Source organism: Neltuma alba, unplaced genomic scaffold, assembly GCF_004799145.2.
Source record: "Neltuma alba isolate B1F8T4 unplaced genomic scaffold, ASM479914v2 tig00013363_pilon, whole genome shotgun sequence".
Lineage (NCBI taxonomy): Eukaryota > Viridiplantae > Streptophyta > Magnoliopsida > Fabales > Fabaceae > Neltuma > Neltuma alba.
The window spans coordinates 30254-46252 of NW_021637628.1; the positions used below are offsets into that span (position 1 = coordinate 30254).

At 31.9% G+C, this 15999-nt stretch overlaps 1 protein-coding gene across 1 annotated transcript; it reads left to right on the forward strand.

Annotated features, from left to right (window-relative positions):
* Positions 1-1504: 1504 nt before the first annotated feature.
* On the forward strand, positions 1505-8941 carry LOC114736724 (probable ATP-dependent RNA helicase ddx5). Its single transcript, XM_028924591.1, has 7 exons — positions 1505-1760; positions 2820-3464; positions 3787-3875; positions 5844-5943; positions 6374-6628; positions 7850-8007; positions 8496-8941. Exons 1-7 carry the CDS (start codon positions 1605-1607, stop codon positions 8797-8799), a joined length of 1707 nt encoding a protein of 568 aa, XP_028780424.1. The 5' UTR covers positions 1505-1604; the 3' UTR covers positions 8800-8941.
* Positions 8942-15999: the final 7058 nt, after the last annotated feature.

The following is a 15999-nucleotide window of genomic DNA, read 5'->3' on the forward strand; positions in this document are numbered from 1 at the left end:
TTTTTCACAAAGTAATCCTTGTAATAGTTGTACATATTAAATATTTTATTAAATAATAGTTATAGCTAATACACACGATTAGTAAGGATATTTTAGAAAAGACAACACCGATTTATTATCAATAACTATCGATTTATTATAAATAACTAGCTTAACTAATTTTCTTAATCTACTCAAATTAGTTAACTAGCTTATATTAAGAAGCCGCTAGTACTATCTCTGATTCTTAATATAATAGCTAGTTTAATATTTAATTTGATCCTAAATATAAGATCCCAATCTACTTTGTTTTTCATATTTATCTATTTTTTTTCAAAGTAGCCATTGTAGTAGTTGCACATGTTAAAGATTTCATCAAATGATAATTCTAGCTAATATACATGATTAACAATGGTATTTAAGGGAAGATAGCAGTTATTTATTACAAATAACTAACTTAACAAACTTTTTTAATATGCAAAAATTAGTCAACTATTTCTTATACTACCTCCGGTCTGTAATATAAGACCTAGTTGACTAATTTGGGAAGATTAAGAAAATTAGTTAAGTTAGTTATTTGTGATATATAGGTGTTATTTTTTTTCTAAAATACCCTTACTAATTATGTATATTAGCTAAAACTACCACGTAATAGAACTTTTAATACGTGCAACTAGTATAAAAATTATTTTAAAAAATAGATAAATATAAAATACAAAATAGATCAGGATCTTATATTTAAGACTAAATTGAAAATCAAACTATTAATTTGTTTTCGAGCCCACTGAATCTGATTTAAACATAGCTTTATTCCTCCCATAAAGGCATATACCATTATACAGTCATCAGATATATTTATTTTTCCAACCATCATATGTATTTAACAATATGATAAATATCAAAACAATAAATAACTTATAAATTGATAAAGCCTTTATTTCTGGCTAAAAAAAGATAAAGCATTAAAAATAAAGTAAATCATTTGTTTTGGGGTCAGATTTGAGGTATTTAGTATTCCAGAAAATTCTTCTTAAAAAGTATTTTTTCATAAATCGACAAATTCTTTTATATATTTACTTAGTATACTGAAAATCACTTTGAACCCATTATTTGGATTCTATTCAAATATCCCTATGATATAATCCATGTGACAAGAATTTCTATGATCAATCTATCAAATTAACAACTGCCAAATAATAATTAAAACAACCAGTGCTTTTTATGTGAATTTTATATGGGGAAAAATACAAAAAAAGACCTTAGAATTATAAAAATGCAGATAGTAACCCTTGACAACTTTACTATAACTTTTGACAATGATAATATGTCATGAAGTTGTCAAAACCCAAAGTAAAATTGTCAAGGGTCCCTATCTGCGTTTTTACAATTGTAAAGTGTTTTTTTGCAATTTCCTCTTTTACATGAATATTTGATTGAGTTAATTTAAAAAAAAAAAAAAAAACTAGAAATCCTTTCGTGCTTCCCAACAAGGCGCCGCCAACATCGGCGCTTTGGTAGTGGCGCCGTTTATGCGTTCATGGGCCGCGCCCTCAAACTGGGAGCATAACCTCCACTTGCCGCTCCGATTCCGACTGTGAGAGCATTGCTTTCACTGTATTGTGGCAATGGCCAAGGGGGAGGACGCTGTCAGAAGGAAGAAGAACAAATCGATTCGCAAGAAGCTCCGAAAGCAGAATGACTCCTCCTCCGTTTCTGCCAAGGTGGCCGCCATCATCGCCGCCAAGAAGCGCCGCCTTTCCGGAAAACGCCGCATGTGCCAGGTACTCCCTACATAGCAATAGTGCTGCGTATTGTTAACTTCTGGGAACAAGTTTGAGGAAATGGTAGCTTTTTTGTGGCACTTTGTTGTTTCAAGGAACCGTTGGTTGGTAGTTACACTCGGTGGAATTTTTGTGAAACATTTGAGAAGACTTTATTCTTAGGATTCCATTATAACAAGACTATAAGTGAAAAACCGAAAGTGAAGCTTAAAGCATTTCTTCTTTTCTTTCCATACTTGTGGATATTGTCATGTCTAGTGAAGCTGCTCTAGTAGAAGCCTTCTTTTTGGTATTGATTAATATTTGCAGCTGATGAGTGATAGTTTGAGTATCAAAGCAAGGGGCTTTCGTGACTGATAAGAAAGAAAACTTCCTGTTGGTGTTCCACCAATGTTAGCTGTATAAATTATCTGTTATGCAGGGATATTAAGTTTATGGGTTTATGGAAGCAAAAGGAGCCTGTATTTTCTGGCACTATGTGCAGCCTTTGCTTGTTTATGGTGTCTTTGATTGGAACAGAATGCCGGACTATTGAATAAGCAATTCCTTCTGCTACATCTTTGGGAAAGGATCATTTGATGGCATCTTTATGGGTCTTCCTGCAAATGGCTCTTTTCCGGGACGCCCCTTGTTGATCTTCAAAGGGATTAGAAGGCTCTTTTGAGTTAAAGCCTGGTTTATTTTCTGTTGTATTAGCTTTTTGTTTTTGGAGGGTATTAATTGGCCCTTATTTGATATGTCAATTACTATCCTATCTTCTCATCGAGAAATTATTTTTTTATCCACTTTAAAGAGAAAGTGGGAATGTGGGATTTAGTTGTCTTCTGATTAGTTCTCCTGGCATATAAAAATTTTCTGGTAAATTTTATCTGTATAATAATTCTTGGGAATGCTGCTATAGAGGCTCATCAAGTTGAGCATAATCATACGATCTTCTTCTTTGTCTTGAAGAATGTGAGGAATGCCTTATGGTCCATATTAAGAGTTATTGTTGTCGAGTTCTAGTTATATGACAAGTTCTCTTGTAAAATAATGTTAAGTTACTCATTGGTATTGCAGGGGATGTGCTTTAGCCTGCCTACTCCGGATGATCCATTCAATGACCGACAAGGAAAACCAGAATTTAAAAAGAAGCGTTCTAAAAAGAAAACCCATTCCAAGAAAGATGAGAGGTGTGATGGTGGGGAGAGTGCTGCTGGAACGAAAGACATGCTTGGAGGTAATATTCCAAAAATTAACAAGTTAGGGGGAAATGAAGTCACAGATCTGAAGCATGAATATAAAAAATCTGTCACAGCCACCCTGGGGCAGGAATGTATTAACGTGGAAAGAACAAATATTGAGGTGATTAAGAAGGAGTGCCTTTGTGGTCCCCAGGGAAAAGAATGTGAAAACCCTGAGTCCCCTTCAAAATTTCTATTGTGGTGTTTAAGTTCAATTGAAAATGCACTGCGGCATGATGATGCTTGCACTGATCAAGAGGGAGACTCTTTGCTTTTTGACCCATGGGGATTGGAATTTTGGAAATGTTATTCTACTGGGAAAGATATAATGGAGACCGGTGGAAATTCTGCTACCACTGAACAAATTGCCTGGATGGTTTCTAGTGCTGCCGATACTATTGCAAGAAAGGAGAAAGAAGGCTTATCCTTTGGCAGTCCCTTTCTTCTATTTCTTGTGCCTTCCCAAGAAAAATCTGTTAAGGTTTGCAGATAATCTTTCATTGTCATATTTATATATTATTTCATACTATAAGTCGAAATTCTTCTTCTTGTTGCCCCCCTCCCCCTGGGGTTTTAGGGTAAATTTCTTTCTTGTCTGTATTCCTGATGCTTCTAAGTTTCCTTGTTTAATAGTTTACTTATTGTGATGCAACATTCATGATACCTTTTGCTGTTGTTTTTGCTGAGACAACATTAACAGAAGGGAAGAACTAACATTGCTTGTTAGCATGGATTATTTCTTACCGTGTATTTGTTTGTTCTCTTGTAACTTCTATACTTAAATTTGAAAAATCGATGAACAGGTCCGCTTGGTCTGCAAGGCTTTGAAACCTCTTGGGATTCATACAGTGAGTATACATCCAGGTGCCTCCTTAGACCACCAGATTCAAGGGTAATGAGTGAATCTCTCTCTGTGTTTTTTTTTTTTTTTTTTGGGGCTTTTGTAACATAATTCTGTAACATAACAATGCTTGTTATCAAAAGGCAGCACAATTGGGGGCATATACAATATTTGTTATCGCTGTTTGGCAATGCATAGTCCATTTTGTTTTCAATTCAAATTTAATGTCAAAGAGATTTTTTAATTATTCTGATATGTCTCTGGTCTAATAAGATCGCTAAATTTTTAAAATGATCTGAAGATGAAGATGGCATGTTTTTATCAAAAGAGCGATGGATATGATTTTCTCACCTTTTTTTCCTTTTTCTTTTTTGCATGGAAATAATAGACATCCTTGTTTTTTGAAATTTTCTTCTGCTCTTTTGCAGACTCACATGAGTGCAGTGCATGTTTGAAATATTTTAATGTGTGTTTGTGTATTTCTTCTTCTTCTTGTTTTTTTTTCCCCCCAAAATAATGGAAGAAGAAATTTTAGCATCAAAAGAAAGTTGTGGAGTACGGGAGTTGATGATAACATCTCTTTCTATGATAAACTGCACTTTTCAAAATGGAAGAATTGGGAGACAAAATTAAACTAAGCAAAACTCTCAAACATCTCTTCCTATTTAAGAAAAACGTTGGAATAAACCATTGCCTGAGTGATATAACAAAGCAAAAAACCGAATTTCTGCAGAAGATGTAGGGGAAGAAAATTATTCAAAAAGATTCTGCAGTTCTTTCCAAATTAGTGATAGGACTCTCCTATCAACACGGCACAGTTCAGAAATGGCTAAAGACTAAAGAGTAGAGGTGCTCGTATTATAATGCAAAAGAGCCTTGTGAGTAAGTTCTTACAACTGAACAATCTGAAGTGAATATCTCCCTCTAACACAAAGATTCACCAACACTTCTCTACAAAACACACCGTAGCCCAACTTTCAAGAGGCTGGCTCTCTCTGTCTAAATCTCCCCCTCCCCTTTTTTCTTTCATCCTCCCCCACCCCCCCTTCTCCCCAGTTTTTGTTTCCTGCTAAACTCTGCTGCCCAACCACTCCCTTCTCTTTTTCACAGTGGTTCCGCTCTTTTACCCTTCTTTTCTCTTTTGTCTTTCAGTTCTACCCTTAGGCTTTCTGTTTTATTGTCAGTTTCTCTTTCTTTCATCCCCTCTTTTTTGCCTTCTGCTTCTCCTTTCTTTCTCCTTTACGTCTTGGCTGCATGTTCGGGTCCATCACATAGACACCAAATAACAGCATAGATAGTACAATTCCTCCGGACCTTTCTCTTTTTGCTATTTCCATAGGTGGCATACAAGAGTTCCCAACCTCCCTGAACCTATACATCATTCCCTTGAAATACCAAAAAGAGTCTGGACCATAATTATCTGGCAGCTGAACAGTGGGGAATTTACTGCTCTAGCACATAATGCGAATAGTAGAAGAGAGTGCTTTGTAGTTACAAGTTTACTATAAGTCATTTATATTTATATCCTTCAGCGCTGTATCCAAATGAACAACTTCATCTTTTAGCGAGGCCTTTTATTCCTGAATGAGTTTGACAAGAAGTAGCCTTTCGATCTGGGGAGTGCTTAAAATCAGAATCAATAATTACTCTGATAGTTTCCTTAGCTTGCAAAATAGTTCAGAGAATATAGATATCAGGGGCAAAATGGCAATGGTCCTGCCCTCAAATCCCTTGAAATCAGCAAATTGGAATGCAAAAAGTAAACAGAACAATGACAAAATCCTAGGGAATGAAAAATAGAAACTAATAACTAAAATTGAAAGACAAAAGAATAAAGGTAAAGGAAAGCTATTAATAAAATGTGATTTTCTAACTGAAAATCATTTGGTCCCTGTAGGGACCAGTTAAGAAAATTGGAAGCATATCCTATATCTAGGTAGGATAGTTTGAATACGTACACGCATAAACTTATCCTTGGCATCTTATTCAGCTTCTCACCATTTTTTGGGTATTTTACAGTCTGAAATGCTGTGAGCCAGAGTTCCTTGTCTCCACTCCTGAAAGGCTTTTGGAACTTGTTTCTTTGAAGGCTATCAATATATCTAGTGTCTCTATGCTGGTAATAATTCTATTGATTTTGCCGTACATGGAAGTTTTCCTTCTTATTTCCATTTATCTGCATGCTTATTTATTAGTACTCGTACTATTACTATCTTTTAAAAGAGGGTAACATACACTCTTCTCCCAAGAGATATGTTTAAATTACATGATCTTCCCTTATATTTAAAAATCTACTTGCTCCTGGATAGCAGAGGATGCGTTACAAGTACTGCTATTTTGATCAAAATATCTTTATGTCGATTACTTATAGCAACTATTTTGTGATAGAGACTTTTGTGTACTTTTCCCTTTCCTTTTTAGCAATGGATATCATGTCCTTGTATTTATTATTCAATAGTTTTTAATTCCACAAAATCAACTCTCTCAACCCCCCCCCCCCAAGAAAAAAAGTGTATAATTTCAGTAACCCTTGTTGTGATATTGTATAGGTTGTTGATCAGCTGAACTCTTTCTTTAGCGATGGCCACGTTGATGCTATAAAATCAATCAAGGATTCTATTTCTGGGGCTCCCCGACTTGTGGTTTTCAACGATTGTGCCCATTATTCATCTATCCCAACCATTCAATATCTTTTGGCAGGATCTATTTGTAGACTATCTCTTAATGGTTCAGTTACAAGTCAAAGTTCTTGCATTGTCCAGACTGTAAAAACGTGTGCATCTGAAGAAGAAAGGCTTCAGGAGGTATACATTCTCGTATACTAAGCTTGTTTTCTTTCTTTTGTATTTAATTAATTAAATTATGGCTATTGGCATTAGCACCAGGCTATACTGGTTCTGTCTTAGCTTCAAATTTTGTTTTCATTTAATTTAGTAAGCAATTGCTTTCCTCTTATATTGTTTCATTAATTTTAGTCCTTAAGTAGCCTGTTAATACAAGATTCAAGTTTAGCAGCAAGGACTAGTGCTTCAAAGAAAAGCAGCAACAGCTACCAATCCTCCACTCCATTGATATGTTGTTTTCTTTGGTAATCCTTCTTTGTTGGTAGGAAAAGTAGACCCGCAAGTCCCTTACTGTCCAAGGTAGATAGAATGTGAGAAATTTGTCAGATGTTTCTTCCTGTGCATCTTCATTGGAGAAGAGTTATCCCTTTCGGTTTCCGCTAGTAATTTGCTTGGGGGTACCACATACATGCTTGTAAGGGGGTGGGAAAGATCCGCAGAGCAAATAGATGATTGGTTTGCGAATCATACCTGTGGAGGAATCCTTGTTCTGCACTTGTCTTGTTCTTCTTCTTATTAATGGATTCATTTTCAATTGAAGGAAAAGTTCAACCAAATATGTGTTGATTGTAGATTCTCTTTAGGTTTCAGGTTATCTTTTAGATTTATTTTCAAAGAGGATCTTGGTCTTGGTATGTGTCGGGCTTTTATGGATATCTACCAAACCAATATCTGGTGTTCACTTGTATTGGGGCTTTGCATTGGTTTTATATACCAAACCAATATCCTAGGAGTACTTTCAGTGTTATATCCTTGTTTGAATTTTTCCAAGTAACTTAAAATTCTTGTTATCAAATCCCAAATCCGTTTTGGTCTCCATAAATCTACATTTTACTACCTCTGGTCCTAAATATAAGATCCAGCTACAAACTAGATCTTATATTTAGAACAGGAGGTAATATATCTTTTAAACCGCTAAATGGTTAAACTATTCTTCTATCAATGAAGCTAGTTTGTCTTGGTCTGGTTTGGGCTTAATTTTGTTGCCTTTGTTGAGATTTTAACTTTTTATCTAGTAGTAACCTTTCCATGTTTTGCAAACCCGTTATCATTCTTAAGATGCACAGGCGTGTTTTGCTCCTTTTTCTTGCTAGCTGCAACTCTGAAAAATGCATGCACGTAACTGTTCACATTTTTAGTTGCATGCATTGCATAACCCTGTGAATCTTCTAACTTGTGCAGAGCATCCAAGCCTTGGGTCAGTGTTGGAGTGGCCAGACGTGTAAATTAGATGTGTTATATATCGTAAGAAAAATTGTGAAGTCAAAGTTGGTGGCTGCACTCAAATCCAGAAGCTATTCCCTTACAGTTGGGTCTGATTCACAAATATATAATGATAGGTAAATTAGGAGGCGCTTCTTTATATATTTTAATTTCAAATTGATATGTATTATCTTGAAAAGATTAGTTATTGCAAGGGGGGCAAAAAAAAAAAAAAAAGGAAACCTAGCCTACCAACACAGTAGTAGTTTATTAACTTCTGGCCTGATCTGTGAATCTTATACATAAATGATGATCTAGATTTATCAATGGCCAGCTTTTACTGTAGTCATCATTAGCAGTGTCGATTTGCTGAGGCTGGTTCTGCCACAGGCAGATTGCTAAATCATGTGATTATTAAAGCGGAGCGGTCTTTATACTGTAAAAGAAAAATGGGTAGTATTCACAAGGATGTTGAGGTCTCCGAGATAGTTATATCAAAGTCATTTTTTTAGTGCATGAGTGTTGGAATAATCTCATTTTCATTATGTTATCAGTTGTTCTCCTTTTAAAGCTACGCCATAACTCAAATGTTTCTTTGTTCCTTATTCTATGTAATATTGTACAGTGTGGATTCAGATAGCAGAACGAAACCAGCGGTGTCCTTGATTGATTTTGAGCATATCTCCACTGCAGATATAGGGAAGTATGATATAGTGATTCTACCCAGTTTTGTACCCTCTATTGAACGTTATACGCATATTTTAACAAGGATGGCCCGCCACAGTGTCAATGGTGTACTGCACAGTTTCTTAACTAAAGGAGACACTAAACATGTCGGACCACTGATTGAAATTCTAGAGCAGTGTGGGCAGCAAGTGCCTGAGGCATTGAGAAACTTGCGTGTTACCCGAAACATGATGGAAGAGTGATCTGAATCTTCTTTGATTATCATTGTTCGATTCTTTCCAGCTCTGCGAGACTAATTGCCAGCACAAAACCAATTCATTGCCCAGCTGGAACTACCGCCGGGAAGCTTCAGAAGCACACTGTAATGTTGAATTCATACTATGCATGCCATTGGTGATATAGGAAATTATGAACAGAAAGGACTTGCAAAATTATGGGTTGTGCATATACTTGTGGAAGACTTTGTATTTGCCGTGTTAAGACAACTGAATAATAATTTTTTGCGGGAAGAATACACAACTCTTCATCAAGTTTTACCGCGCAGGTTTGGCACCAGCCCAGCTTTACAGGTAACTCGTTTTACTGGATGACTCCAGTGGCATCTTCTGGTAATAGGGCTGTGCCGCACTATGCATTTGGTATTTTTATACATTTTTTTCCATCTAAACCGTGTGAGCCCCATGCTTCACAAAGAGTAAATTAACAAAATGAGAGACATTTTATGCGTTTATAGTACTACCTCTTTTAATATCCCATTTATCATAATCATATATGCAATAGAAAAAAAAAAAGTGATTGAGAATAGATTTTATGGGGAAAAAAATGATTTTGATAAAGTGAGAGTATTTGAATAGTTATTATCAAAAGTATTTTTTTTAGCTGCAAATTACTACAAAATACATAAGTTTGGAGAATAGTGATTTTTGGAATAGATTTTATGAAAAAATGATTTTGATAAAGTGAGAGTGTTTGGATAGTTGTTATTAGGAGTTTTTTTTTTAAAGTACAAATTATTAAAAAAATATATAAGTTAATATAATAATTGTTATGAATATAATAATATCTTTGTGGATGTCCATATATCTCCTACTATCTCCTATAGTCTCTAATGTCTCCCATTATCTCTATATCCCTCAATTATCTCATATTATCATGTAATCTGTAAATTCTATTGAAGGTGTAAAGCTGTGCTTATAAATAGAGGCCATGTATAATGTATTGAACATACTTGAATGGAATGAGAAATACTCTCTCTTCTTGATCCTCTTTTTCTTTGTATGATTCTTTTCTCTATTTCTTCTTTATTTATAATACGTTATCAGCACGAAGTTCTAACCAAAGTGTGTATGATATACTTTTCTACCCCATTATAATTTTAGAGCATCATCTTTATTATTTTTCTAGAGTATCATTTGCTCTGTTCAAATAAAAATACCTCGAGCATCATATATATATATGGTGTTTCAGAGTATCTGTATTCCTATTCAATTTATCTAAGATAATCTAAGCCATTATATGGAATTAAAAGGATTATCTACTGTTGTTTTAAACATCGGGTTCTATAGCTATGATTGGAGATTTTTTTCCCCTCTATTTCTTATTGACCTGACGTCACTATTTCGATGGAACTCAAAGTTCCAATAGATACTAGCAGTATCCATAAAGATTTGCCATCTAAAGTTAAATGGCCAGAAGCCATATAATTCTAAGTTTTCATCTCATTGTAATTAAATGACCATAAGCCATATAACTCAGATTTTTCATTTTTTTTCAAATTAAATGGCTAAAAGCCATATGATTTTGATTTTCTATATTATAGCCAGAAGCTATACAACTTTGAGTTTTTATCTTATGGCTAGAAGCCATATATATATGGGGTTAATTCTCTATTTTTTTAAATAACTTAAAGCCATATATATTTGATATTTTATCTTATTAAATAACTCGAAGTATTTATGTATAAATTTTCCATCTTATGGCTAAAAGCCACATATATTTGATTACTGTTATCTTCTTAAATGGCTAGAAGCCATGTAATTTGAATTTTCTATTTTATGGCCAGAAACCATATATATATAATTTTGTTTTATCTTATTAAATGGATAGTTGCCATATAAATTTAATTTTCTATCTTACGGCCAGAAGCCATAGATATTTGAATTTTTTTATCTCATTAAAAGGCTAGAAGCCTTATAATTTGTATTTTCTATTTTATGGCCAGAAGCCATATATATATTTAATTTTTCTTTATTTATATATATCATGTTGAATTTTCTATTTTATAGCTAGAAGCCATTTATATATATTTAAATTTTCTTTTATTTTATTAAATGGTTCGCATTCATATAATTTTGATTTTCTATCTTATGACTAAAAGTCATAAATATTTAATTTTTTTATTTTATTAATTGGCTTGAGGCCATATAACATCAAAGTTTTATCTTATGGTCAGAAACCATATATCTTTAATTTTTTTATTTTGAAATTAAATAGCTAGATGCCATGTATCTTTATTTTCTTTATTAAATGGTATAAAGCCATATAGTTTTGATTATGAGAAGGATCATTATATAGTGTGTTTATAAAAGAAAAATTATGACAATTAGAATTATAAATAATGTAGCCCAAAAGACTAATGACTATATAGTGAAGGATGTATTGGTAAAAAAGTTTATCTTTTCTCTTTATTTCATGTTACATTTAATTAATTTGAAATTCAAGTTTTATTTTTATCTTATTCTCATATATTTTTGACATTCAATTTGACATTTATTAATATTATAATTTTGTTATTACTAAATGGCCAGCAGCCATTACACTCATGTTATTGAATGACATGAAAATAATAACTTGTGATATTTTTAAAACCCTGAAGGCTTATGGTTTAAATATGAAGTGACACAAATGATCTTTAAAAATATATATAATTTCCAATATAGAGTCTTGAAAACTAATGACTTATAAATAGCCCTAAAGGCTTATGATTCAAATCTTCCTAACTATATAGTTTGATTTTAGTCCTTATAGATTTTTTTTTGTTGAGTTTATAAATTTATGAATAAGTTTTGAAGCATTACATAATATATACAAAGAAATAAAGTTTTTGAATAAAGAAATATCGAGAAAATATATTTTTTGTTCAAAAAATAATTCATATTTTGAAAAAAAAAAGGGTATAACAAAAAGTGAAGTACATCATATAGTGAAATAATAATATATTTTAGTTCCTGAAGAACTATATGTAATCAAAAAATTGATATAGTTCCAGAAGGACTAATAACAAAAGATTGATATAGTTCCTGAAGAACCAGTAACAAAATGTTGATATAGTTCCTGAAGAACCAGTAACAAAATCGATATAGTTCTTGAATAACTAATGTAGTTCCCCCCATTATTTTTGTGGGTAGAAAAGGAATTGATAATGAAAAATTATGACCCACAAATATTTATATTAGAATATTTGCTTATCAAAGGGTCTTAAGGTGATAACTTAATTGGATTGAAATCCATTATTATATATGAATCAGGAAGCATTTAGATTTTCAAGTTAAAGATATGTTATTAGCTTACTATTTATTATTCACTGTATTTGAAATACAGAAATAAGAAAAATATATTTATATGACTCATACTTGAGGGGGAGATTGTCGAAATACAAGTATGAATCATATTGAATGGAATTTGTTATTATTAATATTAATGTCATTCCTTATATCTTATATTCTTTTTAGAAAAGGCTCCAGGAGAGTCAATGGCGCTCAACCTTCCATGAGTGCACAAGTTTTTACCATTAGGTAAAAGATGAAAAATAACGCTATAGAAGAGCTATATCATGATTCATTATCCTAAAGATAAAATCTATAATTGATAGCATATTCCTTATGAAATATTAAGGTGAAAAATGAATAATATGACATGGTAACAAGAAGTTTACCAATAATCGAGAATAATTTTATAATAAACCAGAAGTTTATACATTTATAGTTTGGCATGACCAGTTAGATCATCCCAGATCATAACGATGTAAAATATCATGAAAAATGTGCATTGTCATTTATTAAAGAACCAGATGATTCTTTAAAAATGATATATAATTCAAGAATTTTTATGTGTTGTTTGTTCTCAAAGAAAACATCACTAGCTATGCTTAGAATTGGATCCGTACAGATCTATAATGTATCAACTTTATATATAGGCCCATTTAGACACCATGTGGACCAAAGTAATACTCTGTAAATGAAAGATGCATCTATAAAATGGTTACTGGTGTTTATGATCAACTTGCAACTTGAAGTTTGCAAATATGTTCAGATAATTACATTGAGTACATAAGTTCTTTATTATGAAATCAATATGATTCTCGTTGAGATTGCTAGTGATTGTTCCTCATGTTGCTAATGATTATATGCTTAGTAAAAGCCTCCATGAGTAGCTAGATCAGAGTTTATGAGAACAGAATTCCCATTTAAGTGTTGGGATGATTGATTTGATATATTTTTGCACATAAATGCATCAAGCCAACAATGTATTGTGAATTCTCCTATTATAATTGGCTTTTGGTCAAGAGCCAGACATTTTTCATCTTAAAACGTGTGATATCTATTATTCCACCGCAATAACGCACATAGATAGATATTAAAAGTAAGTTGGGATCACTGTTGGATAAAATCTCCTTATTCTTGTTTGTCTCTAAATGAAACAAAATAATGTTTCTAAAGGAGATTTATGGATTTGGGAGATCTACATTATATGTTCCCAATATGAGGGGGAGAAAATGTGTAGCTAGAAAAGAGAATATATAGAATGTATTTTTATTATCAAATGTAGATCCTCAGATATAGTAGTATGAACCAGAAGTTCATAAAGTATTGCATTCATAAAATATTATTAATATCTACCAAATGTAATTACTGATCAAAATAAGAATTCTTAATTCTTATATTCCAGCTAAAAGTACTCCTATTCTTGAAAACATGCTAAAAGCATGAGATTATGATCAGTTCCAAAAGAAAAGAAAAAGGAGCAAATGATCATGATGATCATACTAAGGATGCATGAATTGCAAAAAAGATTAAGACACAATTGTTTGACCCTTGAAGAGGTTTAAGTGTCTGAAAGCAATAAAGAAATCTCGATATGTTATGTCATAAAAGAAAAGGGGACTGATAAAGGAATAAAATTATCGACAATAATTTTATTAATGATATCATGTGATCCAATGAGGATCTTATATATAAATCTGTCATGAGATACAGATAGAAAAATGGTTGGCCAACAGAAAAGAAAAGACGCAATGTAACAGGGATTTGTGTATCCCTGGCCTATGCACTTGAAGTGTAATGCTAGTATTATGTAAATAAACATTTGTACAATATAAAGAGAAATAAAGTCTTGTGGTAGATTAAATTACATATCTTATCAATTTGGCAGTTTGGTAATAAATGAAATTTTTTCATGTGCATCTTAGAAATATATAACTATAACGTATAACTCACTTTATAGTGAAATTTTATATGAATCCCTGAAAGATTCAAATCCTTGTATAAATTCAAACGATCCAATATATGAATAGATATGGATCATAATGTATGAAAATTTTTGAAGGATTTAAGTTTCTAAAAGCATACAATTATGTTCTCAAGAACACTATTCAGGTAAATCTCTATATGAGACATATGTGGTTAATATCGACTAAAGGAATGATGTAAACATATTCCAACATGTTTGTTTGTGAAAAGATTCAAAATGAGTCTGTTATCAGTACTATTTATAATGATAATATCAGAACTCCTGATGAGTTTTCAATAGTTGTGAATTACTTAAAGGAAAAAATTTGAAATGAAACATTTCAGAAGAATACATATAGATAAGTCACACTTATTATTTGGATGAGCAACATCTATTATATGTTTTATTAGTTGCAAGATCTTTAGATGTGGACTAAATATCGATTTAGACCTCCAGAACGTAATGAATAAACACTTAGTCCAGAAGTACCATATCTTAGTATCACCGAAGCATTTATAAACTTGGTCCAGAAGTACCATATCTTAGTATCACTGAAGCATATATATCTAGCCATACAGAATCTGATATATCGTTTGCTGATTAGCATGATATAGTTTTTTTATCGACATGAAGATGTTGGAATGGAATTAAAAATATTCTTCATTACTTTACGGGTGCCATGGAGGTAATATTGTTTTATTTGAAGGTATCCAAGACTAATCTTAATGGCTATATAGATAAAGTATTTTTGTTTGATCCTCATGTCAAGAGTTCATAGTATGATCTACGTATGGGTAAACCATAAAAGAACTATTTGTCTCATAATTTTCAGAAGATTATGAAATTCATATTTGACGTTTTTATCTCATTACAATATTTGGAAGGGTTGTTCGTTATATTAGACTTTGCAGGCTCCAAGATGTCAACTAATGTTGCCAAGAGGGGGAGTTGATACACGCTGTACTCTTTTTTCCTTATCTATGGTTTTGTCCCACTGGGTTTTCCTAGCAAGGTTTTTAATGAGCCAGCATTGCATAGTGTATCAATGAATAATGTACTCTTTTTCTTTCGCTAAGTTTTTATCCCACAGGGTTTTTCCTAGTTGAAGTTTTTTAACGAGGCACATTCATATATATTGGACATCTAATGGGGAGTGTTATGAATATAATAATATCTTTGTGGATGTCCATATATCTCCCACTATCTCCTATAGTCTCTAATATTTCCCATTATCTCTATATCCCTCAATTATCTCATATTATCATGTAATCTGTAGAGTGTATCGAAGGTGTAAAGCTGTGCCTATAAATAGAGGCCATATATAATGTATTGAACACACTTGAATGGAATGAGAAATACTCTCTCTTCTTGATCCTCTCTTCCTCTGTATGATTCTTTTCTCTATTTCTTCTTTATTTATAATGATAATTACATAAAAGATAAATTTTAATTTGTATTATCATTTGAAGTAATAAATTTGCTAATAATTTTTTCATCAATATAATAAATGAAATATAAAAAATATAATTAATTAATTAATTAATGTTAGTATGTGCATATATATTTATAAAATAACATTTAAAATGTTTTTTGAAAAAAATGAATTTTTTTTGGCCAACAGAAAATATTATTTTACTTTAAATTATAGACATGAAATGTCATGATTTTTTTTTTACAAAATTGAACAAACACACATTAAAACAATTTATTAGTTATTAAATTAATTAATAATTGTTGTGAGAATGTAAGGTATAACATTAATAAAAAGAATATAAAAAAAGAAGTGTCATAATAATTAAAAGGTTGCATCAATATATAGCCTTTGTAATAGTTTTTTAACTACATACTACAATGCATAATAAAAGAAAATTAAAAATTATCACCAAAAAAAAATATTAAAAAGACATGACTATTATCTTTGTGTATAATTAACA